Consider the following 25,466-nt stretch of genomic DNA (forward strand, 5'->3'; position numbering starts at 1 on the left):
GTCCAAGATGATATCTAGGCTACTCTCTGACTGGTTTTGTTATTTTTAGCACTGTACATAAAGGCTTGACTCGTTTGTTTCACAAACTAATGGGACGTTGACAAGGCAAGGCTGTCATCAGCAGTAGGCTATACAACTGTGGATATCATATTAGCCTAAATTATAGGCTATTATTTGGATTATATATGTAATATAATGTAGCCTAAAATATATAGAATAATAATTTCTGTATGTAGGTAACGTTAGTGGTCCGAATCTCTGTTTGTAGTTATTATAGTCTCAAGTAGGTCAGTGACAGTAAAGGCTGCCAGAGAGAGTCAGTCAGTCCGGGCGGAACCGGACACTAGTCTGTCTGTCTGATTCCGGTCATGGAGCGGGTCCAGTAAACCCGAATCAAAATGGCGTCCGCCGGTCCACCCGACACGGGCTTATCTGCCCCTCCAGGTAAATTAACACATTATGTTTTTTATACTTATTTTGGCATGTGCGTTTTGTTTTTTTATGTTGTCTGTTGCCATGGATCAACTATTGTTTACCAGTACTGGACAGATTCACTGTGTTTACTGGCTTCAATCAAGCCTTTTGTTCAACAACAGCAAAATAAATGTAATCTATTACAGTCGCTAGTGAGTAATTATATTATATTCAGCAATTTAACAGATTTGTGTATGTGGGATTTATTGAGTTTAGTTGATCTATGATCTGAAGGTTTTCCTGAAATAATCCAGATCGATGATGTGGATCTGTGGCTAACATGCTATGCTAACTAGCCCTGTTATAACAAACATATAACAAAGCTAATATTAAAATAAATAACCTACACGAATGAATGCAGTTCAGTTACGATTATTTTTTTGTTATTGTTCTATTAAATTGGGTTGTTTTTGATTTTTTTTGCTAATGAACGAGCCACCCCTTATGAATTTCTCTCTGTAAATGTTGTCGAGCGTTAACAATAAAACAACACACATTTCTTACTTTATTTCCTTTTTTTTTTTTTTTTTTTTTAGTGAGAGAGAGAGAAAATGATTCATTTTGTTTAAAAAAAGAGATGTTAGAGTTTGGTCAAATATGCACATTGCCTAAAGATATTAAGTTACTAAGTAACTGTTAGTACTTCCTTTGGTAACATTCAGTTTTTCGTAGTGTATTGTAAATCATCAGAAATGACATGATATTTAGGATATTAATACATTTTCTCCAATAAGACATTGACACAACGACTTGTTAATATTTAAAACTAGCTCAAGGCTATTATGTAAAAAACGGTCAGGTTTAAGTTTACGTCGGTGTGCTGGTTCTTTCCACTGGCACACCCATACTTATTACTTACCAAATCAATTATGTAAACAAGTAAAATAGTTTTCTCATTTAAAGTCATAATATGTGGTGCACTTAATAAGCCAAATGAAATTTAGATGAACAGGGTTTTTATTTTTTTATCAGGAGCCAGACCAAGAGTTAAGGAGTTTCCTCAGTTATGATTAAGAGTGTTTAGGCTAATTTGACTTTGTCCTTCATGAAAGTTTGCAGGAATTTAGACTTTTGTTGGAGTTTTGCACATTGACAGTAATTAGCTAATTGGTTACTGGGATGTAAATGGCATTAACAGTGCATGTCCTGTGAGTGTTTATTCTCTTTAACACCCTGTGTCTGTCTTCATTGACTTCTGAGTAAAAATAGCATCCCCTGGGAAATGAAGTGGAGATTGACCTCAGTAGTCTGAGATACTGAAGTTAATCAGATGGTCATTATTTGGGTGGTTTTGTATGTTAGCTCATACATAATGGCATTTTGTGTGGGTAACCCACATTAGGACATAGTTAGCACTCTGCAAGAAGTATTTTTAGTGCTCTCAGACACACGCACACAGTCTTGATGATTGCAGAGGCTGCTCTCTTGCTCTAAATATAAATGTGAAAATGGGACAGAAACCAGCTCACTCACCCAGATAAAATGGGACAGACTGCTGAACATCTAAACCTCAAGTCCCATCTCACAGACAGGACATCTTGCCACAATTAATGACCTCAAATGCGTGATTGTTTCTGTGTGCATGAGGTAAAATATTTGTTCCCTACCACTCTTAAAAGAAAGTGTAGGCTATGTCTTAAGCTTGGACTAAATATAGGCTTGCTCAATAGATGAGCCATGTGTTCTCTGAGTGGTCATTTCACTTGCTCTGCAGTTTATGGATGTGGTGCAAACAAAACTGGAATTTGTTAAGACAAATATGTTTTAGTGATAAATTATAGGTTACATTTGTAATATGTTTTAATCATTGGTTATGGTGTTTAATAGTGTGTCTGTTATTTGCTGTTGGTCTTTATTTTATTTATTTTTATTACTTCTTCTATGAATTTTCCCTCTTGGAAACCATCCATCCTTTGCATCCATCCATCCCATCCAGCCGCCCAGTCATCCATGTGTCTCTCTGCCCATTCTTCTATCCATCCATGTATCCATCCATCCAAACAAACAAATATCCATCCAAACAAATCAACACCCATCCATTTAAAGCAACAAATCATATACAAACCAACACCCACCCATCCAAACAAACACTTGTCCATCCAAGCAAACAACAAACACTCACCCATCCTAACAAGCAACAAACACCCACCCGTCCCAACAACAAATACCCACACATTCATACAAACCAACATCCCCCCCAATCCAAACAAACACCCACCCACCCATACAAACAAATACCCGTCCAGACAAACAAACAAACAACAAACCCACCCATCCAAACAAGCAAGAAACACCCACCCCTCCAAAGTCCAAACAGACAAACAAACAAATACCCACACATTCAAACAAACCAACACCCACCCACCCAAACAAATACCCGTCTATCCAAACAAATACCCGTTCATCCATCCAAACAAACAACAAAACTCACCCATCCAAGCAGACAAACAAACTAACACCCACCCATCCAAACACATACCCATCAATCCAAACAAACAAGAAACTCACCCATCCATTCAAACAAACACAGACCCAATTTCTCGACCACTTTGAGAGATACTTTTAGGACACACTGGTTTAAAGGTGGGGTAAGCTATATTTGATATTATATAAGCCCTGTTTGGAAGTTAGTCGGACTGACACACGAACAAACAGCAACAAACGCGTGTAGCCAATCAGCATCAGCACGATGGAGGAGAGAGAACAAGCAAGAGGGAGTGCAGAATTTAGCGTCACTCGCATGCCGGCAGTCGGGGTTCGAGACCGACTCGGAGCAGTGCTGTTAGGATTTAGTTTTAGAGGCGGAGCAATGAAGAGAGGGGTGTGTGTTTGTTTGGGTTGATTTCAAATATCAACAATGTCCAACAGCGTTTTTTAAATATCGCTTACCCCACTTTAAGTGCTGACAATTTTGTTTTACCCTTTACAGATCTGAGGACTCCATTTTGGAGGCTTTTGGCCTCTCGGAGAGGTAGTACATGCATGGCTCAGATGTGCTGTGTGATTTAGAGACTCTGAATGCCAATTAACTAAAATGGCTTGTCCCTTGCATGGTCTTGGTTGCAGTGGTGATTTAAGCTTGATGACTGGGGGATGGGTGGAGTGAAATGAAAGTGGAAGCTGTAACTGTTTGTGCAATAATGGCAGCTGGGAAAAGGAATTGATATTTCAGACTGATGATGAAAGGGTCCAGAAATCTGTGGGATTAAGTAGATGTATATCACAGTTCCTGGAAATTGTGCCATTGGGCCAAGCTTTACATTTTGTTGATACTAGTGTTTGTGCGTATAGGCCTGCGTTTGGGTGAGATGGGCAGTTGAATGCTGTCTCTTTTCATCATCAAACATATTGTTCAAACTCCATTGTTCAAAATTGTTGGTTGTTCTCAGACTTGTGTGACTACACAAGTCCTTTCACATATCTATATCTGCTGGCCATTGAAATATCCATTATCTGTCCTCACTTAAAATAGCCGTTGCTATTAGTTACTGCAAGACTTTTCAGTAGTTGTCTGGGGAATCGTGTGAGAACGGTTGAGTTACTTTCCATGAGTTCTTTATGCAGTTACGTAGACTCGGTTATCAGCCATGCCAAATATGTGTCATTTGCACCAAAGAGATCAATATCACAATGTTTTTTCTTCCATGATGAAAAGGAGTGTGGGTAGTCATGAGGCAAAGCACGTGTGCTTTAAGAGTTTGACTGATATTGTAAAACAATTTCTAACTTTTTTCATGGTGCAGCCTGTTTGTTGTAATCTTAATTTTAATAATGGGTCAGTGAAACCTCTAACTTTTTGTCCTATTAATTTAAGATGTTAATTTTGGTAAAATCAAAAATATCAGGGTGAACTGTCTTGATATCATAATAAAAAAAGCCTTAAAAAATAAATAAAAGTAACTCTAATAACTTTTGAAATGTAATGATATTTATGGGGTCCGATTTAGTGGTTGACTGATGTTGTTTTTTTGATCAGGGTGGACGATATATATTTATTTTAATTTTACTGGTATTTGCGCCATTATAACGGCCCAAAAAAGAACACGCTAATTTGCGCTGCTCTTGGTAGATTGCGTTGGTCATTATGAAAATGATCCGGCTGCGTCTGTGTTCTTTAATTTTCAGTAGATCACACGCAGATCTTTCCACTCCCAAAGGGGCTGTTTTGTAATTGCACTCTCATGCTAATTTGCCTATTTAGTATATCTGGACCATGACATTTTATTTTCTACTGAAAATAGTACAAAGGTTTTTCCAAAACCATGTGAAACCAACATAAATAACATCTTTCTCTTTATCATTGCTCCATGTATACTGAATGTGATATATTAGATCTGGTGTGCGCTCACAGTTACTATTTCTGTAGATTGGTTTCTAATCTTGATTGTGTGTAATAATATCAAGCTCTTGGCAGGATTGAAGTTGCTAGGCTATTGCATTTCATTCTGTTTGTTTTGACTACGAGCAGACAAGCTTTGTTGTATAACTTCTGTCTCGCCTGAAGACATGCGACCATTCTGAATCAATGCAAACAAGCAAGACCCATCACACACTGTAGCATGCTTTGCTATTATAAAAATATGAATTTGAAGCCTCAAATATTTTAGATCCTGTGTTGTTTATTGAGTGAACATCCGCTAAGCATCTGCTGTGACAGTCTGCTGAATGTCTGGCACCCCTGGTGTCATGACAGATTTTGCCCCCTGTGACATTGCCAGGTGGAGGATAGCTGAAAGAACTTTAGTTTGTTTTTCGGGTGGATTAGATTACGGTATTATACTATAGCATAGTGCTATTTTGAAATCACAAAGTCTGCGATTCAATTAAATAAGTATATGCACTTGGGGTTTTCAGAGTAAAGCACAGCACTTTAATTATTTACATGTGTGCAGGCTACATGTTAATCAGAGCTGCTCCGTTCACAGTAAATGCTCTTCACATGAACTCAGTCTCTCCATGTGCTGTTTATTTGGGTTTCCAATAAAGTGTATTTAGGAACCCATATAAAGTCTGACACGCTTTGTGTTTCATAGCGAATTGCTGTTATAATTTACATGCGTGCTCGGTTAACAGACTCCATCAATGTGCACCATTTCACCAGATTTGTAACGTAAATCATAAACCTACACCAACATCAATGTTTCTAAATATGAGAATTGTTGTTCATCGCAATTTCAAAATAAAAGTTTAAACTTTCGCTGTAGCATTTCTATCATAAACAAGTTGTCAAATATTGATATTTGAATTAATGCACAGTCCGCCATGTTTATCTCCTCGCCAGAGCATTTAACAGCAGCATTCAAGAAAGAAATGTATTCTTATTAAAGTTGCTAAAGCACGTAAGTGATTTTCTGTTTTTCTTTTGTTGTTTGATTCATATTAACAACAGCATATAGGCCTATAGCAGTAGGTACTGTATATTACGCTGCTTTCACTTTAATACACAGATATAATATAGGCTACACATCAAATTTCATTACTTGCTGTTTATGTTCACAGACATAGCTGACTGTTTATGTGAACTTTGTGTGTTTTTGACGTATTCTTGTATGCATTTGACAGTTTAAGCACAATAACACGTGAAAGAGAACTTAGTTTAATACTGTAGGATTACAAATTTAAGATTGTGTGTTTAAGATCTGCTGATCCTACATCCTTACATAACATCACATGAAAAACTAAGGTGAACTACACTGTATTGGGCATTCAAGGTGAACGTGATGGCATCAATTTACTGATTAGATTCAGTATAGTTTCCATTGAAGGGGTTTTGTCTGTCTTTGATCTTCCTACTGAGAGTCAAACTATGTGTGAATGATTACATATTCTTAGTTCTTGTGACCATGTGATGTTTATACAATTTGGGGGGTACCATTATCTTCAGTCGTGGGTAATTGCCTCTATTGTCTTTAGATGATTCGAATTAGTGGTCATCTCTTAGGCTGTGTGTAAGGTCAACACTTTTAAGGATTATCAGCACCTTTAAGGACTGCCCACTGAATGCCTATAAGATACCATGTAAAGTTCCCTTAGTCAGACTTGATGACTGCACGTCACTGCAGTCTGTATTCTTTTAGTATTCTACTGTTCTCAATAAAGAATCCTTCTGAAGATACAACCAAATCTCCTGGTCTTCGCTTCTGAGTTTCCTACAATACTCACTGCACGCACCGTCTAACATCCAGCTCTCTCAGATGTGTGCTTTCAGAAAACCATATATCAGAAGTTTAGACTAATATGGCTTAAAACATATTCAGATAATAAACTTTCACGATGAAGAACTACAATGTCACGTGAGCGTTTTCCGTCGCTCCAACACACATTAATGTTCTTGTCATGCTTCTTTCTCTCTTTAAAGGGTCCAGCGGAGTTCGAAAGATGACTATTACGGAGGTAAGCTTGTTTTCATGTTGGATTACTCACTTTGTGTTAGTCATAAGCCGCGTTTCCACCGAAATTACCCGGAACAATTTGTCCCAGGAACATTTTTCCCAGGAACTTTTTTTGCCCCAGACCGGTTGCTTTCTGCGTTTACACCGCGGTCTAAAGTACCGGGAAGGTAAACTGCGCGCAACTGCTCCTCCCAGTCTGCGATGGACAGTAATCAGTTTTGAGCGCCACATTTATAATAAGTATGGAGGAGATTCAAACTGTGCTGCAGTTATGTATTGGTTTACTAACGAGGTAATTAACAAAACAAAATAGACGAGCACTGATACTAAAGCGTGTTCAGAAAACTCGTATGCGTATAAAATTAGACAACGTATGTTATCAGTTATTGTGAGATGCCTGAGACAGCGCGCAAAAATGTCCTCTTTCGCAAATACGCTTAAAAAAAGCCTGAACCCCGTCTATCAATCATAAATAGTGACAGTCTTGTAAATAGTTGTTTGTTACTAACCTCAAAGCGCTATTTCAATCCTGTTAATAGTAAATTTAACATGGTTTGGAGTAGGGTTGCGCGATATGCTCCATTTTCATATCGTCCTATCGTCAGCCTGTGAGATCGGCGATACACGATATTATCGTGAGGGGGCGGGGCTTACTTATTTGATTATTAACTTGCTTATTTACTCATCAATTTGCTTGTTTTATTACTTCGTTTTAAATGAGAATCTTTTTTCTATTTTGCTAGCAAAGGTGGAGTGTTTATTAATAGGCTAAATCAGGTTATTTCCTGGTATAGTGAGGTAAAAAAAAGATCCTAATCATTCTTGTATCTGACTCGGAGTATTTCAACATGTCAGCGGGAAATTTACGGACACACATTATCCTCTCATGCCGTTACAGATCTGCAGCATTTTGACTGTTTGACGAGATGTGAACACGTTTTAATTTCTTGATTCAAGAAAGAGTCGGAGTCTGCGATATATGTCCTCCTACCAGTGCTCTCTCTGTCTGGATGCACTTCACATGCGCACCGCACTTCAATAACGCAGGTGTTTTAAATGCCAGGAGAAATCAGAGGCAAAAATCTAAAAGTCGATCGGTTATACGCCGACTTAAACTTATGACTTGACTCTGATAAAGGAAAACGGGTTAATCCGTTTACATGACCACATGCATTGTCAGTTTATTCAGCATAATCGAGTTAATAACGTGCATGTAAACGCGCTCAATCCCTGAAAACGAAAGCAGAAACGGACTGAGCTTTCGCTGCATTAACAGCACGTTCTCTCAGAGTCGACGGTGGATAACGGTAGGCTACAGCAACTATCTTAATTTACTGGCTGAATATTTCTCTTGTGGACTTAAATTATTGACAGCGAAAAAATTAGAAGAATATTTCTTGTTAAACAAGTTTGAAGTTGCTTGTGATTTTCACAGATGGCAGAGTTTCCCAGATGCTTCGTGAACTAAAGACTTTTATTAGGCCTAGGCGGCCTATATCATTTTATTGATATTATTATTATAATTAATATTTTGTAATTGTATTGTTTTTAGTGTTATTCGTGTCATTAAATATTTTGTTAATGTGCTATGGAAACAAAATACTGACGAACAACGATGCCGCGTCTTCATCTAGGCTCTGTATAAAAATTATGCGTCTGTTAAAGCACTCTTGACAATTTGTGAATGGATCACCTTGCAATTAAAATTTCGTTGTGGGATGTAGTTTTTGTTTTGTCTGTTTTAAAAACATTTTCTTTGAGGAGTCCTCATACGCGCGTGATATGGCGCAAGTGTGGTCATGTGGTGATGTCGTTATGAATTTAGGCAAGGCAAATATAATTGTAGTTCCTAATTAATTTAATAACTATACTAGCTTCATAATAATAATAATGATTTAATACATTAATGGAAAAACGAGCCAATTATCGTATTGATATCGGCAAAGGCATCTGCCATCGGCGATATCTCTGTCTATCGTCGATACACGATACTATCGTCTATCGGCACAACCCTAGTTTGGAGTGCTTCATTTAGACCCTGGTTCCTGCGGTGTAAACACATCGAGTACCAGCCCAAAGTTCCTAGTTCCTGGGGAAAGTTCCTGCGGTGGAAACGCGGCTATAGAGACTATTTCTTAAGTGCTATCTAAATTCTAAATCTGATGACCGTGTAGTTTCGTTTATCATTTCATCACTCAAATTTTCCATCAGTCAAATCATGTTCCTGTTTAAAGGGTCACGACACCCCCCTCTTTCAGCTCAAGTCTAGCTCACAATCTTTTTGAAAAATGCAACTTAATTGGGCGTGGTGGCTGTGAGAAGAAGGGAGGGGAGAGGGTGTGGTATGGCACGGCAGGGGAGAGGGGGGAAACTGTCATCGACTGTCACTAAAAATCTGTGGTAAAACGTGAGGAAATGCTAGATTTTTTTATAGCTGGCAAAGTTATAGTCTAATGAAATACACTGACACCTTATAATTGTATTTAAAACATATAAATGCACATGTATATGTATAATTATGTCATTATAAAATATATATTTGTTTATATACACACTATAAATGCATATATTTGAAAATAAATAAAAAAATCGCTTAAAAAAAAACCGTTCAGTAGCCTAAGTTACATATCCTAGATCTACGCGCCCCCTAAACCCACATAATAAAGATGTACAGTGACATAGAAATTTGCACAAATTAAGCATACGTTCCATACAATTGAGGTATTATCAAAATATCTAAATTTTAATAACGAGTGATTTAACAGAAGGCAAGTAAAACGGTCAGGGTTACATTTTAGACACACACACACACACCTCTGAAGCGATAGAAAAGTCCTCGGGACCGCATCACTCGCAAGACGAAACCTGCATTGGTGTACAAGGCCGAAGTCCACCATTCTCCCATTGAATGGTTGCTACACACACACATAGTTTAGATGTGTCCGTGGTTGATGGCCAACCAGCCGCCCGCAGTCAGAGTCCATCCCGGGCAGCATCACGAGGAAAGATGCACTGGCACTTTTGCACCACGAAAACAAACGCGCGTCCCATCATTACCTCTCTCATCTACTACGCGATATCAAAGTTTGACATGTCTGTCATTGGAAAGTTCCACATGGTGTCATGAATAATTAAGAGAAAGTGTCTTCTCATTGGATAAAAAACTCAGTCTCATTAATAATTATGAGACACCGATGAGTCATCAAAGTACTATAGTGCTCTGTGAAGTGAACACAATGAAGATTTTAAACCCGGAAGACGACAATAGCATATAAAAACTAAAATTTAACCATTTTCCCCCTACTATTAAATCTAACAGATGCTAACATTGTCTTCAATGGTGTTCAACACACATACCTCTGTTAAAATCTCAGAAATTTTGGTTTAGGGTTTCATGACCCTTTAATGAGAATTTACATTCTTTCTAAATTGACTGACATTTAATCTCTTTGTCAGAATAATTTAACTAGAAGTGGAACACGTGCTCAAATGCATACACCATAAGGGCAAGGATCATACCTTTAAGTTGACAAGTCTTCCCAGTGCGTTGTGGGATATGTAATGTTTGATCATTATAAAGCAGATGGTTCCATTCCTGACAGCTGATTGGTCAGTACAAAATGAGGTCAGGCTATAAGGTATTTTCCAACAAAACAAATAAATTAACAAATTGTAAAAATAAAATTCATATATTATTAAATAAAAACTTTGGGATAATTAATATTTCATGTTTGCTAGCTGGTTCCTTATTCCTGGTTCATGAGAGTCACAGTTTTGGAGCACAGTTGGAGTTAAACTGTAAATGTGTAACTTCAGCTAGGCCTACGTTTGTGATACGAACAGCCAGTCAGTAAAAATACAGATTTAATTATCACAAATTCTCAAATTTCATGATTTTCTCTTTAGAAGGTTAAGTTAAACTCATAATTTTTTTCTGAGAACAGTTTTTAGTCTGTTTCTAGCCAGATATTAAAGGGGTGATGAACTGAGAAATCTAATTTTCCTTGAGCTTTTGACATATAAGAGGTCATCATACTATAAGAATATCCTGTAAGTTTCAGAACTGAGAACGTCCTTGTTAGTCCAATAAAAGCTGTTATTGACACCAGGCACAGCGAACGACAGGTTTTTCAAAGTGGGAATCTATGACGTCAAAGGGTATCAAACACCGCCTCTGCAGAAGAAGATCAACGCCTACTTCAACACTGCCTGTTTAGCCCCGCCCACCGATTCGCACATTACATGAAACTCATTATAATATGCAAAACTGTTATCCAATCATAGCAGTGGGTGTTTACTTCCAAGTCTTCAATGCAGCACGCCCATAAAAACCGAGCGTTTCAGGAGCTAGGCTCAAAACCAGGGTAGAAAATAGCCTATTACTTTTTCATTTTGATGTTTTTGAATGTAAAAACCAAGCGAACGTCAGCGAAGTTGACCTCAGACATCAATATAAAATTTTTTAAAAAGCCAGTTCATGACCCCTTTAATGAAAGTAGAGACACACAGATCGACCGGCCAGGGCCCATTTTCCACATGTCAGTCTCACATCTTTCTGATTCCTAGCCGGTCAATATACAGAGTTACTGCAAAAACAGAAGTTTAAAGACCATATTCTAAAGATGGCTGCGCGCTTGTTTCTCTGGCGCATAAGGTCTATAGCAGCAAAAAGGCGCTCGAGGTTGTGCTGTATGGTAAATATGGGTTTAACTTTGCCCTTTAGTCATGACTGTATTCACAATATAGCACAGCTTCTTGATTTATCGCTAAATTGATGTCAGATCCTGCCTCGCTGGTTTTCTCAGTTTCTCTTCAGTCAGCCATGTACTTGTAAAATCTCAGATCAGTATCCACACTTTCATCCAAGTCTGAGTGTTTTTTTTAGTTGCTGGACATTGGTAGAGGAATGTGAACACATGAGCCCTGTGGCCTGAAGTAAGGTTGACTTACTGTTACTGTGTGTTGATCAAACAGTCATGTGAGAAAGATCTTGAACAGGACAAATATTGACACGGTTAGATACACACACACACACACTGCTCCCATTGTCAATTGAAGATTCACATGTATCAAGACAGTGAGAGGATGACCAGACTGACAGGAATTTGCGTGTCTGTGTTTGACTCGAAGAAACCCTGACAAACAGGAAGTCAGACCTGAACAGATTTGAGGGCTCTTGAATCCCATCTATTGACATGAAACCAGTTGACTTTTTCAGTTCCACTTTTATATCTGTCACTCTTTTGTGTCTCTGTCTCTCCAACCTAGGGGCCAGGATCATCTCAGAGTATGAAGAAGACCATTGGTCACCGAGGAGTTGACCCCACAGGAGAAACGACTTACAAAAAGGTCAGCTGGCAGCCAAATGTGTCACCTTGATAACAGAAGAAGGGCAAGAGAGAGAAACTAGGCTAGAAAAGAGGAACAGACCAAAGGGAGGAGTTGGAAAGTAAAGGGAGGTTATCATGAGAGACATGCTGAAATAATGATGATGTAAAATTAAGCAGAATTAAACATCTCCCACTCCTAATAATGACACATTTCAGCATTTGTTTTACTGGAAATTACGGTTTATTTTTATTTTAATAAATGCGTTATGTTCCCACGCCACCTACGTAACAGCTAATTTATAGGTTATTTAAAATAACCATTGTGATATTTATCTAGTGTTTCCTTTCTGTTTGCACTTCTTTCTCACACACTCTTCTCACACACGCACTCATTCTTTGTCTGTAGACGACCTCCTCCGCCCTCAAAGGAGCCATCCAGCTGGGTATCGCACACACGGTGGGCAGCCTCAGTCAGAAAGCTGAGAGAGATGTTCTCATGCAGGACTTTTATGTAGTGGAGAGCATCTTCTTCCCCAGGTGTGTGTACAAAAAGACCACCACTTATATATATGTTAATCATAACTACTCAATCATGCACTATAGGTATTTAAATATCTATGGCTATTTAAATAGATTTGAATGGGTGTTGTGGGTGCTGACTGTTGTTAAGTGTGTGTGTCTAGAAAACTAAGTGAAATGCCATTATAGAGTTTTCGGGCATCATATGCGTGTTCAAACCTCTGAATCGAACAGTGGGCAGCTCGCCAGGTTATAGGTGTAATAAAACAGAAACTCATAACCCTGTCTCTGATTTGCTCTCCATGTCTTATCTCCTACAGTGAAGGAAGTAATTTGACTCCAGCGCATCACCACGGTGACTTCAGGTTTAAGACTTACGCCCCCATCGCCTTCCGTTATTTCAGAGAACTCTTCGGCATTCGGCCTGATGACTACCTGGTTGGCTGAACCTATATATATATTATATTTAAAATATTTTATTATTTATTGTTTACATTAATATTAAAGGTGTAGTAAGAGGTTTTTGAGAAACGCTGCTGATATTTGAAATCACCAAAACAAATGCGCACCTTCCCAAAAGGATCACACCTCTCTCTTGATAGCTCCGCCCCCAAATTCATGAACAGGCTATGCAACACAGACCACTTTCAACCACTCACTTTCAACTCAAACCAATCCACTTTCAACATTGTTTCTCAGAAATCTCTTACTGCACCTTTAATCATTGAGGATGAACCCTTGACCTTTTTTTTGCACTATAGAAACCACACACACACACACGCACACACTACCGTTCAGAAGTTTGGACTCAATAAGATTTTTTTTTTAAAGAAATTAAAAGGTTAGTTCACCCAAAAATGAAATTTCTGTCATTAATTACTCATGTTGTTACAAACCAGTAAGAACTTCGTTCATCTTCTGAACACAAGCTCTCAAATTTAATCAAAAATATCTTCATTTGTGTTCTGAAGATGAACGAAGGTCTTATGGGTTTGGAACGACGTGAGTAATTAATGACAGAATAAAATGTTTTGGGTAAACTAACCCTTTAATACTTTTATTCAGCAAGGAAGTCGCAGTAAAGACATTTATAATGTCACATAATATTTATATTTCAAATTAATGCTGTTCTAACATGGTATTAAGCAGCAAAATTGTATTGAACATTGATGATAATAAATAAATGCTTCTTGAACACCAAATCAGCATTAGACTGATTTCTGAAAAATTCAGCTTTACCATCACAGGAATAAACTACTACATTTTAAAATGTATTTAAAATAGAAAACCGTAATAATATTTCACAATATTTCTATTTTACTCTATTTTTGATCAAATAAATGCAGCCTTGGTGAGCTATAGAGACTTCTTTCAAAAACATAAAAAACCCCAAAAACTTACCCACCCCAAACTTTTGAACAGTATATGTATATTTACACATTTATATAACAGTCATCATCAGAGTTCATTGTCCTTAGGAATATCCCTCATGTGATTTCTTCCTGTCTGCAGTATTCTCTATGTAATGATCCTTTGATCGAACTGTCCAACCCTGGAGCGAGTGGATCAATATTTTATGTGACAAGCGATGATGAGTTCATTATTAAAACAGTGCAGCACAAGGAAGCAGAGTTTCTGCAGAAACTACTGCCCGGGTACTTCATGGTGAGCATTACACACACGTGTTCCTGTACTTTAGATACATAGTACATGGTTTAAGTCAAATTGTAGCATTCATCTATGTCCAAATTGTGATATTACAGCATTTTTCACAACTTTCTATTCTCCGCTCCTCCTCTTTCAGAATCTGAATCAGAACAAGAGAACGCTGCTCCCGAAGTTTTACGGCTTGTATTGCGTGCAGGCGGGTGGGAAGAACATCCGTATCGTCGTTATGAATAACCTGTTGCCCCGCAGTGTGCCTATGCACCACAAATATGACCTGAAGGGCTCCACGTACAAGCGCCGTGCCTCCCCTAAAGAGAGAGAGAAAAAAGTCCCTACTTACAAAGACCTGGATTTCATCCAGGAAATGCCTGAGGGCATCCAACTAGAACCGGACAACTACAGCGCCCTCTGCAAAACCATCCAGCGGGACTGCCTGGTGAGCATAGTTTAAACATTGAATCCAGGATTATGAAGATGTTGATAATGAGTATTCAGTATGTACTACCATTCAAAAGTTTAGGATCGGTATGATTTTTTTTTAGTCTGTTATGGTCACCAAAGCAGTTTATTTGATTAAAAATACATTAAAAAAGTTATATTGTGAAATATTACAGCAATTTAAAATAACTCTTTTCTATTTGAATAATATTTTACAATGTAATTTATTCCTGTGTTGGCAAAGCTGCATTTTCAGCATCATTCAGTCTTCAGTGTCACATGATCCTTCAGAAATCTAATTCTAATATGCTGATTTGGTTTTCAAGTAACATTAAAAAGCTTGTACAGCTTAATATTTTTGTGTAAATCATGGTACGTTCTTTTCCCAAAACTTTTGAACAGTAGAATGGCATAATCATTAAAGTGATTTAAAATGTTGCAATACAGAATGACAATGTCAGATTCATAAGGCTCAAATTGTAAAAGAATGGTTGGCAGGGAGCATGAAGACTCATTTTCACACTTGGCACCTCTGAGTCCAGACCTTAAATTCATTGAGAGTCGTTGGGATGTGCTGGAGGAGACTTTACAGAGTGCTGGACTCTTGCATTGTCAATACAAAATCTTGACCAAAGATATATGCACCTCTCGGTGGAAGTAAATGTGGAATCAGAGGTGCCAGTTCTTCTGTGAAAATGACACGTCATGCTCCCTACCAACCATTCTTTCACAATTTGAGCTTGATGAATCTTGACATTGTCATCCTGGAATATGGCCATGATGTGTCTTCTTACATGCTTGTTTAAGAAATGAAAAGCTACTCCATCAATTTGGGTTAGAAGAACTGTTGCCAAACATATAACATGCTAGAAACATAATAATCACTGCAATAATGATCCATTCATAGACTCTTAAGCATTTGCCTATTTAAATCCAAACATGATTTTTTTGGCTGGGCTGGGCTGTGTATATTGTTGCATATATATGAAAATGATTTTGCACTGTATTTTATTTCATGCATTAAACATTTTGAGTCTCTTTGGCTACAATAGTTTGGTTGAAAAGATGCTTTCTGTGTCAAAAAATTCATAAATGAATCACCATTTTGGTGCAAATATGTAAATATCCAGATATACATATTGAAAATTGTCAAAAACAAGATTTGTTTAGTTAATCTATCTCTGTGTTTGACAGCTGCTACAGAGCTTTAAGATTATGGACTACAGTCTGTTGGTGGGGATCCACAACACGGATCAGGCATGTCGTGAGCGAGCAGGGGCAGTAGAGGGCGGGGGGTCGGAGGGGGCTGTGACCCCAGACCACAGGAGGCCGCAGACTCAGAAAGCTCTGTACAGCACCGCGATGGAGTCCATACAGGGAGAGGCCAAAGGGAAAGGAACCCTGGAAACAGAGGACCAGTTAGTCACCATCTTACTATTCTACTCGCTTATGTTCTCTGTTTGATTTTCTTCCCATCTATGCAGTTAATGCACCCATCCACCCATTTTATGTCTTTTTCCTACGTCTTCTGTCCTCTTCAACTTTCTAATTGTTCCATCTTTCTCCCACACTTTAATCCTTCATTAGTTCACTTTAAAATGAATATTAGCCCATGATTTACTCACCATCAAGCCATCCTTGGTGTATACGACTTTCTTCTTTCAGAAGAATACAATCAGAGTTATATTAATAAACACCCTGATGCTTCCGAGCTTTTATAATGGCAGTGGATTGCAACCATCAGATTGAAGCTCAAAAAAGTGCATCCATCCATTATATAGTCCATTATGGTGTTCTTATATAATGGATGGCTGGACTTTTTTGAGCTTCAATCTGATGGTTGCAATGGTTGTTTATAAAGCTCGGAAACATCAGGGTGTTTATTAATATATATCCGATTGTATTCGTCTGAAAGAAGAAATATAGGCTACACCTAGGATGACTTGAGGGTGAGTAAATCATGGGCTAATTTTCATTTTAAAGTGAACTACTCCTTTAAGCCGTGTGCACACTGTGCGATTTGGCCGTCTGAGACAAATTTTTGTAAAGATTCCTCTGATCCTTGGCTAAAATCTGCAGTCTTTAATCACTAGTTTAACATGTTCGCCGACAGCCGATTAATGACCCTTGTGATCAAATTTTACCTCTGATGAAATTCTGTCAGTGTCAGAAGATTTGACGCACAGTCTTGTAGTGTGGCCTACAACAACCAACAATTTTAAAACCAATAGGAGCGCAGAATCTGATGACACAATTAGTGCAACAACAAACCACCACTTGCTCCACACACACCTTCTTTAAATTTTCTCCCATTTTTCTTTTCAAGACAAGTCATGATCAAAATTAACGCTAGAGATTTGTTTTTGTTTTCTAGCCACCATTTCTATCCCGCATGTAAATGCTGCTCACAGTCTCCGAACGTGTCACGGATTGATGTAAAACTCCAGACGACTCTTCTTGAATGCGTCCGTTTTTAACGTGTCTTGGCTGCCATACAATGACAGTCTGACATTAATGACAGCTCAGATCCTACAGTGTGACATGGCTTACAGCGGGATCATGTTCTTACAGTCTGACAAGCAACATTTGTAAAGAACTATTATAAATGTAAAAAATTAAATTATGAATGTCATTTAATGCATGCATGCAATTTCCTGTTTTGTCCGTAGATGGGGAGGAATCCCAGCACGCAGCAGTAAAGGAGACAGAATACTGGTTTATATTGGGATCATCGACATATTACAGTCATACAGGTGACTACTCAGACAAGAGTTGTGTGTGCATGCTTACATGTTTGTGACCATCATTAATATCTCTCCTTTGTTTCTTCTGTCAGATTTATAAAAAAAATAGAGCATTCCTGGAAGGCCTTGGTTCACGATGGGGTAAGTCATCTGTTCCTTATGGTTTCCTAACCGTATGGTTATTTTGCACTTAGTTGTTTGCAACCTTTGTGAGATAAATAGCACTCTAAACATTCACGTTGTAGGACACGGTCTCTGTACATCGGCCCGGATTCTACGCTGAGCGATTCCAGCGATTCATGTGCAGCACAGTTTTTAAGAAAGCACGTAAGTAAAAAAAAAAAAAACATCTACTGTCCAGCGAGTCTTTAAAGGGTTAGTTCACCCAAAAATGTAAATTCATTTGTCATTTACTCACCCTCATGTTGCTCCAATCCATAAGACATTCATTCATTTTCAAAACACAGGGGTATTTCTGTTATGAAACCTGAAAGATTTCTGTCCCTCCATTGAAAGTCCATAAATGCATTGTAAAAGTAATCCATATGAATCGAGCAGTTTAGTCTTGTGAAGAGACACGGTAGAATTATTTACGTGAAACATTGATCAACCCACATTCAAACAGCAAATCAAAAGCCTAAATTGAAATATTCATCATATAAAGTGATTGTTTCTCGTTAAAAGACTTGGATTAAACCTCTCAATCCAAATGGATTACTTTTACGATATCTTTATAACTTTTTGAAGCTTGAAAGTTTTGACGTAATAGACTATATTTCAATGGAGGGACAGAAATCTTTCAGGTTTCATTAATGTTTGAGTTGGGGGAGGCTCAACATGCGAAGGGGCGTTTGCAAGGTTGTTTGAAAATATGTATTAATTTTGAAGTTCTGCTAGGCGCCACTAGTGTCGCAAAAACTACATGCTTCACCTTTAAGTTATGTCTTTATTTTGGTCATTTGAACTTTTTGTGTTTTTGTGACGTCATCATCCTGTGCCTCTCTCTCCGTTCCCAGTAAAATCTTCCCCCTCAAAGAAGAGTCGAAGTGGCTGTTCGAGCGTTGTGAGACGGCTTCCTATGGGAAGCTCTGCTCCGGCCCCTGGCGGACAGACAGTTGCTGACGCCAGACTCGTGTACCGTTCTTACCTTACCCAGTCCGATACAGAAGGAGAGAGCGGTGAGTGCCATCAAGTCTTTTACAGAATTTACTACTTTCTTTAAACAAAAGTTGGGATACGGCAGTGACTCATCATAGCCATTGAATTCAAAGCAGTAGGCGTGTCACTGTGCCTTGTTTTTTCAGCCGAGTCAGATTTAGATAACTCCCTTTGATTGTCATTCTCAGGCATGCAGTCGGGCAGACCGGACCTGCTCCAACAAACCGATCCTTTGGCAGGGAGCTCTAGTGAGTTTGCAGCATCAAATATGTCCAACTCCTCACAAGGCAGCACAGGAATGGCATCATCATCATCACCTCCTCAAAGGTACCTCCACACTACCTCTCTTTAACTTGGTTCAGTTCTAATCTGTCTCTCTTTTTTGATTTTTGTGTAGTTTCTTGCAGTCTTTTTTTTTGTCTATGTCTTCTTCATCATCTACATCATCATCTCTCTCTCGTTTAAACCTCTCCTTCGTTTGTTTAACTACGGCTGCTCACTTACAGGTCAGTAGGGGTGGAGGTGCACAAATCTGCAGTCACTGAGCCTGACAACAGCGCCCCCCACAGGTAAAACCAAACGCACACACACATTTCTCCTCTCATCACCTCTCACCGCTGACCGCTATCTGACCGCTACCATTTTACCATTTAAATGGAGAAAAATCGATCATAACTCCAGTGAACTATGGAGTGCCGCAGGGATCTGTGTTAGGCCCTCTGTTATTCTCAATATATATGCTGCCACTTGGAAATATTATAAGGAAACATGGAATTAGTTTCCATTGTTATGCTGATGACACTCAAATCTATATTTCATCACGGCCAGATGAAAACGCTAAATTATCCAATTTGACAGAGTGTGTTAAAGATATAAAAGATTGGATGACGCACAATTTTCTTTTATTAAATCCAGACAAGACAGAGGTACTAATCATTGGTTTAAAAAACCGCCCACAAAACCTCTCACACTACAACTTTAACATCGTAGGATGTCCTGTTACTTTATCCTCTACAGTAAAAGACCTAGGTGTTATACTAGACTGCGACCTGTCTTTTGAAAATCATATTTCATATGTTACAAGAACAGCCTTTTTCCACCTTAGAAACATTGCTAAGCTACGTAACATGCTATCAGTTTCTGATGCAGAAAAATTAGTTCATGCATTCATGACCTCGAGACTAGATTACTGTAATGCTTTATTAGCCGTTTGTCCTGCATCCTCAATAAACAAGCTACAGTTAGTCCAAACGGACATTTTCCACTAGAAACAAGCATTGATGTATTATTTTAATTTAATACTGTGAAGCTGCTTTGATACAATCTGTATTGTGAAAAGCGCTATATAAATAAACTTGACTTGACTCACGCCTGTCAAGGCAGTACCTGTGTCTTGAACATTGGGAGGACCAATTTTTTAGAGGGGTTTTAAAAGGGATTTAAGTGAATAAAAGAAAATAAGTTCTACGTCTAATTGTAGTTTTAAAGTAATGCATTTAAACTATTTGCAAATAATATTTATTTTTTTAAATATGCACACATTCACTCTTAATTGTTAATTTTATTTGTCGAAAACACAAAATGTCCCTTGTCTCGTCACATTCGGTTATAGTTCTAATTATAGGAGTCTATGGTGGTTACGGCCCTGTTCATGATTAAACCGTTAAAGCGATAGATCATCCAAAAATGTCATTCCAAATCCATATGGTATCTGTGTAAATATTTCAGAAAAATCAGCTTACACTACTGTTCAAAAGTTTGCTGTCAGTAAGATTTTTTTTAACTACTTTTATTGATCAAGGACTCATGAAATTGATCGAAAGTAACTTTTAAGTATTTAAGACTTTTACATTGTTACAAAAGTGTTCTATTTCAAATAAATACTATTCTTTTGAACTTTCTATTAATCATCAATCCTAAAAAAAATTATTCACAAAAATATTGAGCAGCACAACTGTTTTCAAACAAATTTAGGGTGTGCATTTTATAGTGCGGTTCGAATGACACAATCCAAACACGTCAACGAACCTAAAAAACGGGACATGATCTCACAAGATGCAATTGATGGACAGAATGCTCAAGAATAGCTGTTTTTTCTCATCATAGCTATGATGTTGCCCATCACAGTTCGGTACAGGCATCTGAACCGCATCTCTTCACAGCAGATTATTAAGCTCTTTTCGAGTTCTCAGATGGTCAAAATACCATCATATGTAGGCTACGCACATACAACGAGCGCATTTAGCCCAGCACACAGCATTGTTTTGGATGTTTAGTAGTTCCATCACAAAATATATAAAAGCCGACCAATCAGGTTGTGAATGTATCCCTATGCCTTTAGGTTTGGTTGTTAAAATGCCAATTTACCAGGACTAAATGTTTGTTTGTTTGTTTTATCCGAACTGAACTACAAGTGTGAACACACCCTTTAGAATGATTTCTGAAGGATCATGTGACACTGAAGACTGGAGTAATGGAGTAAAAACCATTACAGGAATACATTACATTTTAAAATATATTGAAATAGAAAACAGTTAATTTAAATCATTTTTGATCAAATAAATGCAGCCTTTGTGAGCTTAAGAGACTTCTTTCAAAAACGTTCAAAAGCCTTACCAACCTCAAACTCTGTGAATGTGTTTGGAACAATAGGGTGGTATATAATGACACAATTTTAGTAAAGAGAGACCAATCCTTCATCTTTCGCTCTCCTCTTCAGCTCTGGAGCCGAATGCTTAGATGAGCAGTTAAGCAACGAAGATGCCATTTCGCTCAAAGACATCATCCCAGAGACTGACATTTGTTTTGTAAGTTGTATATAAACTCCAAATAATTTCATTGAGCCAAAAATGTGATTTTATTAAAGACCATATTGCTTGTTTCCAGTAAGAGCAGAGCGACGACTTGAAGACACAGGAGCAGAGCATTTAAGCGAGAGATGGACACACAGAAACTCGAGAGACGAAGGGCTATGCTATGAGCACTGCTATGATGGCAGTTTTCTCTCAATGAGAGCTTGGGAAAGAACTCAACGTCCTCAGCACAATGAAGTGTGTTTTAAAAGTGAGTGAGAAACAGAGGGAATGAAGAAAAGCCATTGAGCGAGGCGCTTTGATGGCTTTTTCTCTTTCTCCTGCACAGGAAATGCTGCTAAAACCAGTTTTAACCACAAAGTTATTGGAAAAAACGATCTCAGTCACATTCTTTACTGCCTTTCTCTCTTAAACTTTTAAAACAGGGCAAGCAGGATGCACAAACCAATTTTAGTTTTCTCTGCCTAGTTAGTGCTGGGAGAAAGAAACGTGTTACGCAGTTGGCACCACTTTATATTATCCTTGGAAGGCTATGTTGCATAAATCGTATTATTTATATAGGTCTGTAAACCTTTTGATTCTCTCTGAACTGGTGTAACTTGGAGTAACGGCTGCTAGCGCTCCAGTATGTTTATCTCAGAAGGCGTTATGTTCGAGATAAGCAGGCAACTTCTATTTCTCAGTGGCGTTCTGTGAATACATATGAAGGTTCATTTTTATGACTATTCTTTATGAGTAAACCTGATGAGAGCATCGTTTTTCCAGCTCTTTCTGTGTCGAGACATCATGTGCCCTTAGAGCAACAAAAACAAAACAAAAAAATAGCGGAAAACCGACCAAAAATGATTCCCGCTTTTAAAAAAAATAAATGCGTTTGAGTGTTACAGATAAAATAGCTTTGTATCTTCTAAATACGCCGCATTCAGGCTTAGTATTTCATGGTTAGTTGCTTTACAATTGCCTTCTTTGAGGTGCCACTAAGTAGATTTAGATATTTTGTTTTGCAAAATTGTCTTTATGCATTTGCCCATTGCAAGTTGCCCCTCCACATTGGACCAATCAACTGTCAAGGTTGAGAAACGGACGGATCCGCATGCATGTCGTATTCTAGTTTTAATGCACATATTGCTGCCTTGCCAAGGGCCCCGTAATATTAGTGTACTGTATTCATGTATATAGTTCTGTAAATAATTATTCATTCTGTGCTCCTGTACATGTATAAAACGCTACGAATGTGCTCTTCCAGCACAGCAGCTCTTATCTTTTAACTCTCATGTTAATGACTAGACTGACTGATTGATTGATGTGCCATGACGTCTTCCAATCATCCGCCTTAATGCAGCTTTTGAAAGCGGCGCGTTGGTATGAAAACACTCATTTCTGCTGGTTACAGAAATCACTCGGACCAACATGGATCTGCTCAAGTCATTTCAGATCTACCTGTTACAGATGTTTATTGTTACTCGGTGCATGCTTTCTGGCCTTTTCATACAAACCTATATGTTTTCTAGCATTATACACAGTCCTATAATGTGTAGACAGGACTGAAAAGCCTTTCAGCTGTTTGAATATCAGGAATGTAGACTTAATTTACATTCTAACGTCATATTGTCGGTATATAAGAAGTCTTGAGAATATTCGCAGCTGATTTCTAGTTGACGGGATGTTAAATTTGTTCAACAGTTGTAGTTCGACTCACCCTGAGAATAAATAATCATTCATCAAGAAAGAAAATGGACTCTAATGGACTTTACCAGGGCACATGTGAACACTTTAGAGGAGTCCGCGGAGTCTTCGGCTCACTTCAAGCTCTCTGATGAATCCGCCTTTCTGTTATCACACCCGTTTGGATCGATTTAACAGAGGAAGTAGTTGTTAATGGATCCATTGGTTGACAGGCATTACTTACAGTTTCTCTTTGGCCGATTCCAGGCCCTGATACCTCCGCCACACACAGATCTGAGACTGACAATGCAGTCTTGAAGTACTTAGAAAAAGGGCTGACTGTAGGCTTGAACAGTGTCGTGCTGTCCCAAATAAAACAGTCGGTGAACCGCAGCTCTTAAAATCACACAAGCGTTGGAGCGAAGGGATCGTTTGCCAAGGATTTGTCTTTGCAGACCTGAAGAAAATGCAGATTGAATATGCACAGGAAGTACATCGACAGTCTGTATTGAAGAAACCTATAAAGCTTCACAGTGGATGCAGTATTTATGCATATTCTATGTTTAATGTATTTTAATCAAAGTGATAATGTATACTTGTGCACAGAAGTTTGGTTTGGGTATTTTTCTGTCTTTTGGTTTGAATCATTTCAATGTCTATTGTTCAAGTCTTTGTCAGATCATTTTGATAATGCACCTTAATGCTTCACAATACCGTTTTATCTAGGGGGGAAAAACGATCTCTAAAAAGCTAGGTCTAAACTCACAGTTGTCCTCTGAAAGTACACATTTCAGGATTTGCTTTGGCACTGATATTAAAAACAAAGATAAGCAGTTTTTTACTGGTTTTGGTCACAAGTTTTTTTTTACAGCGTTTCTAAACTTTATGGATTATTTGCGAATGTCAAAAGTTACCTAGATTCACACTTAACTCTAGAGTCCTACAGTACAGTAAATAAAATAAGATTAACAATGCCCTGATTAACATTTTTACATTTTATAGTACATTTTTATCGCCTCTCTGTTGAAGGATTTTGGGGTCTATGTAATGAAGTTACTTTTATAAAAACTAATATTGCACACAATGTTTGTATTCATTTCACTTTCCAATGTGGTGCTTGTATCTGCTCTGCATGATGCATCTTCTTTTACAGTTTTGAGGTTCTGAAATTCATAAACCATAAACTGATCTTGGATCAGCTCTCAGTGGCTTAATTTCACAGTTGGCTTGTGTAGTTTTCTGGTAGGTTTCTTCACAATTCAGGCCTCACTCATTTATGTTTCTGTTATTTATTAATTTGTGTTTTTGGTCTCAAGATGCAAAAATAACTGCCTTTCTCTGTGACCAACACTCAATACTGATCTATTCTTACAGGCTAGAAACCCACACTAAAACATCTTGACTTAAATATCCCAAAAGTGAAACTTTTGACCTGACAATGCGTAATGTGAATGAAAGTAAGACCGTAAACGCATTGAGCGCGATATTCTTTACGCTTTGGTTCATGTAGGGCTTTGTCCAGTCTTTGTATTAATACAGTGAAACAGATATTTGCACAACAGACACATCCGATTAAATGCTGGCAACTCTGACACTAAACAGACGAACCAATCTACTGCAATATGAACGATTCTGCCAATGTATTTCAGTGATTGTATTTATTAAGAAATGTCTTGTTTTTCTTTTTTACTTTGTCGACCTGTTTGTATTTTGAATTCTCTATGTACCGTAGATGATTGTATGCATTACATAATCTTTAGTATGAATTTTATTTTGGGTCTGAGGGAAGTTCTTGACAATATAAACCATTTTTGTATTTTATGTGTTTGTGTCCAAGGTAAATATTCCTATTCATTCTAAATCTGTGAAAGCTCTTCCTCAGCTTTTCTACTTGTGAATGTCTGGCGGTGTCAGGAACAACACTGGCAACCGTAAGTGCTTTGAGGACTATATTTTTACCTGGCCTGTGTAAAACGTGTATATAATGTGTATATAAGCGAGTCACGGAAATGCCTTTTTCTTGTGTGGTGTTTGCAGCCTGTTTCTCCTACCATCTTTCAGTGATGTGGTGATTCTGTTTTTTCACATTGTCTTTCTGATTTAAAAAGAATAAAATATTTTCCAAACCATTGCTGTGGTTTTAAAAGATATTTTTTTCCAAATCAATGCATTAACTAACATTAACAATGAGGAATATATTTGTTACAGTATTTATCTTTAACGTTAGTTAACTAACAATAAAGTTTTATAAGTTGTATAAAAATC

At 37.9% G+C, this 25,466-nt stretch overlaps 1 protein-coding gene across 2 annotated transcripts; it reads left to right on the forward strand.

Moving 5' to 3' along the window:
* Positions 1-81: 81 nt before the first annotated feature.
* Positions 82-25,330, forward strand: pip5k1ab (phosphatidylinositol-4-phosphate 5-kinase, type I, alpha, b). 2 transcript variants are annotated; one of them, XM_084088718.1, is made up of 17 exons: positions 84-444; positions 3,404-3,445; positions 6,833-6,867; positions 12,135-12,215; positions 12,603-12,733; positions 13,036-13,153; positions 14,228-14,380; positions 14,520-14,819; positions 16,016-16,239; positions 17,491-17,574; positions 17,658-17,706; positions 17,811-17,892; positions 18,582-18,743; positions 18,912-19,050; positions 19,230-19,292; positions 21,443-21,530; positions 21,610-25,330. In XM_084088718.1, exons 1-17 carry the CDS (start codon positions 399-401, stop codon positions 21,610-21,612), a joined length of 1,800 nt encoding a protein of 599 aa, XP_083944844.1. In that variant the 5' UTR covers positions 84-398; the 3' UTR covers positions 21,613-25,330. The 2 variants fall into 2 exon arrangements, with proteins under 2 accessions (XP_083944845.1, XP_083944844.1); XM_084088719.1 differs by lacking the exon at positions 3,404-3,445 and having other exon boundaries at positions 82-444.
* The last annotated feature ends 136 nt before the right edge of the window (positions 25,331-25,466 follow it).

The sequence above is a fragment of the Abramis brama genome, assembly GCF_963993115.1.
Source record: "Abramis brama genome assembly, chromosome: 17".
Classification (NCBI taxonomy): Eukaryota; Metazoa; Chordata; class Actinopteri; order Cypriniformes; family Leuciscidae; genus Abramis; species Abramis brama.

Coding starts and splice junctions, on each gene's coding strand:
- pip5k1ab (XM_084088718.1), top strand. CDS start 399: ATGGCGTCCGCCGGTCCACCCGACACGGGCTTATCTGCCCCTCCAG. Junction 17,575..17,657: donor GACATATTACAGTCATACAG/GTGACTACTCAG, acceptor TTCTTCTGTCAG/ATTTATAAAAAAAATAGAGC. Junction 18,744..18,911: donor CGATACAGAAGGAGAGAGCG/GTGAGTGCCATC, acceptor TGTCATTCTCAG/GCATGCAGTCGGGCAGACCG.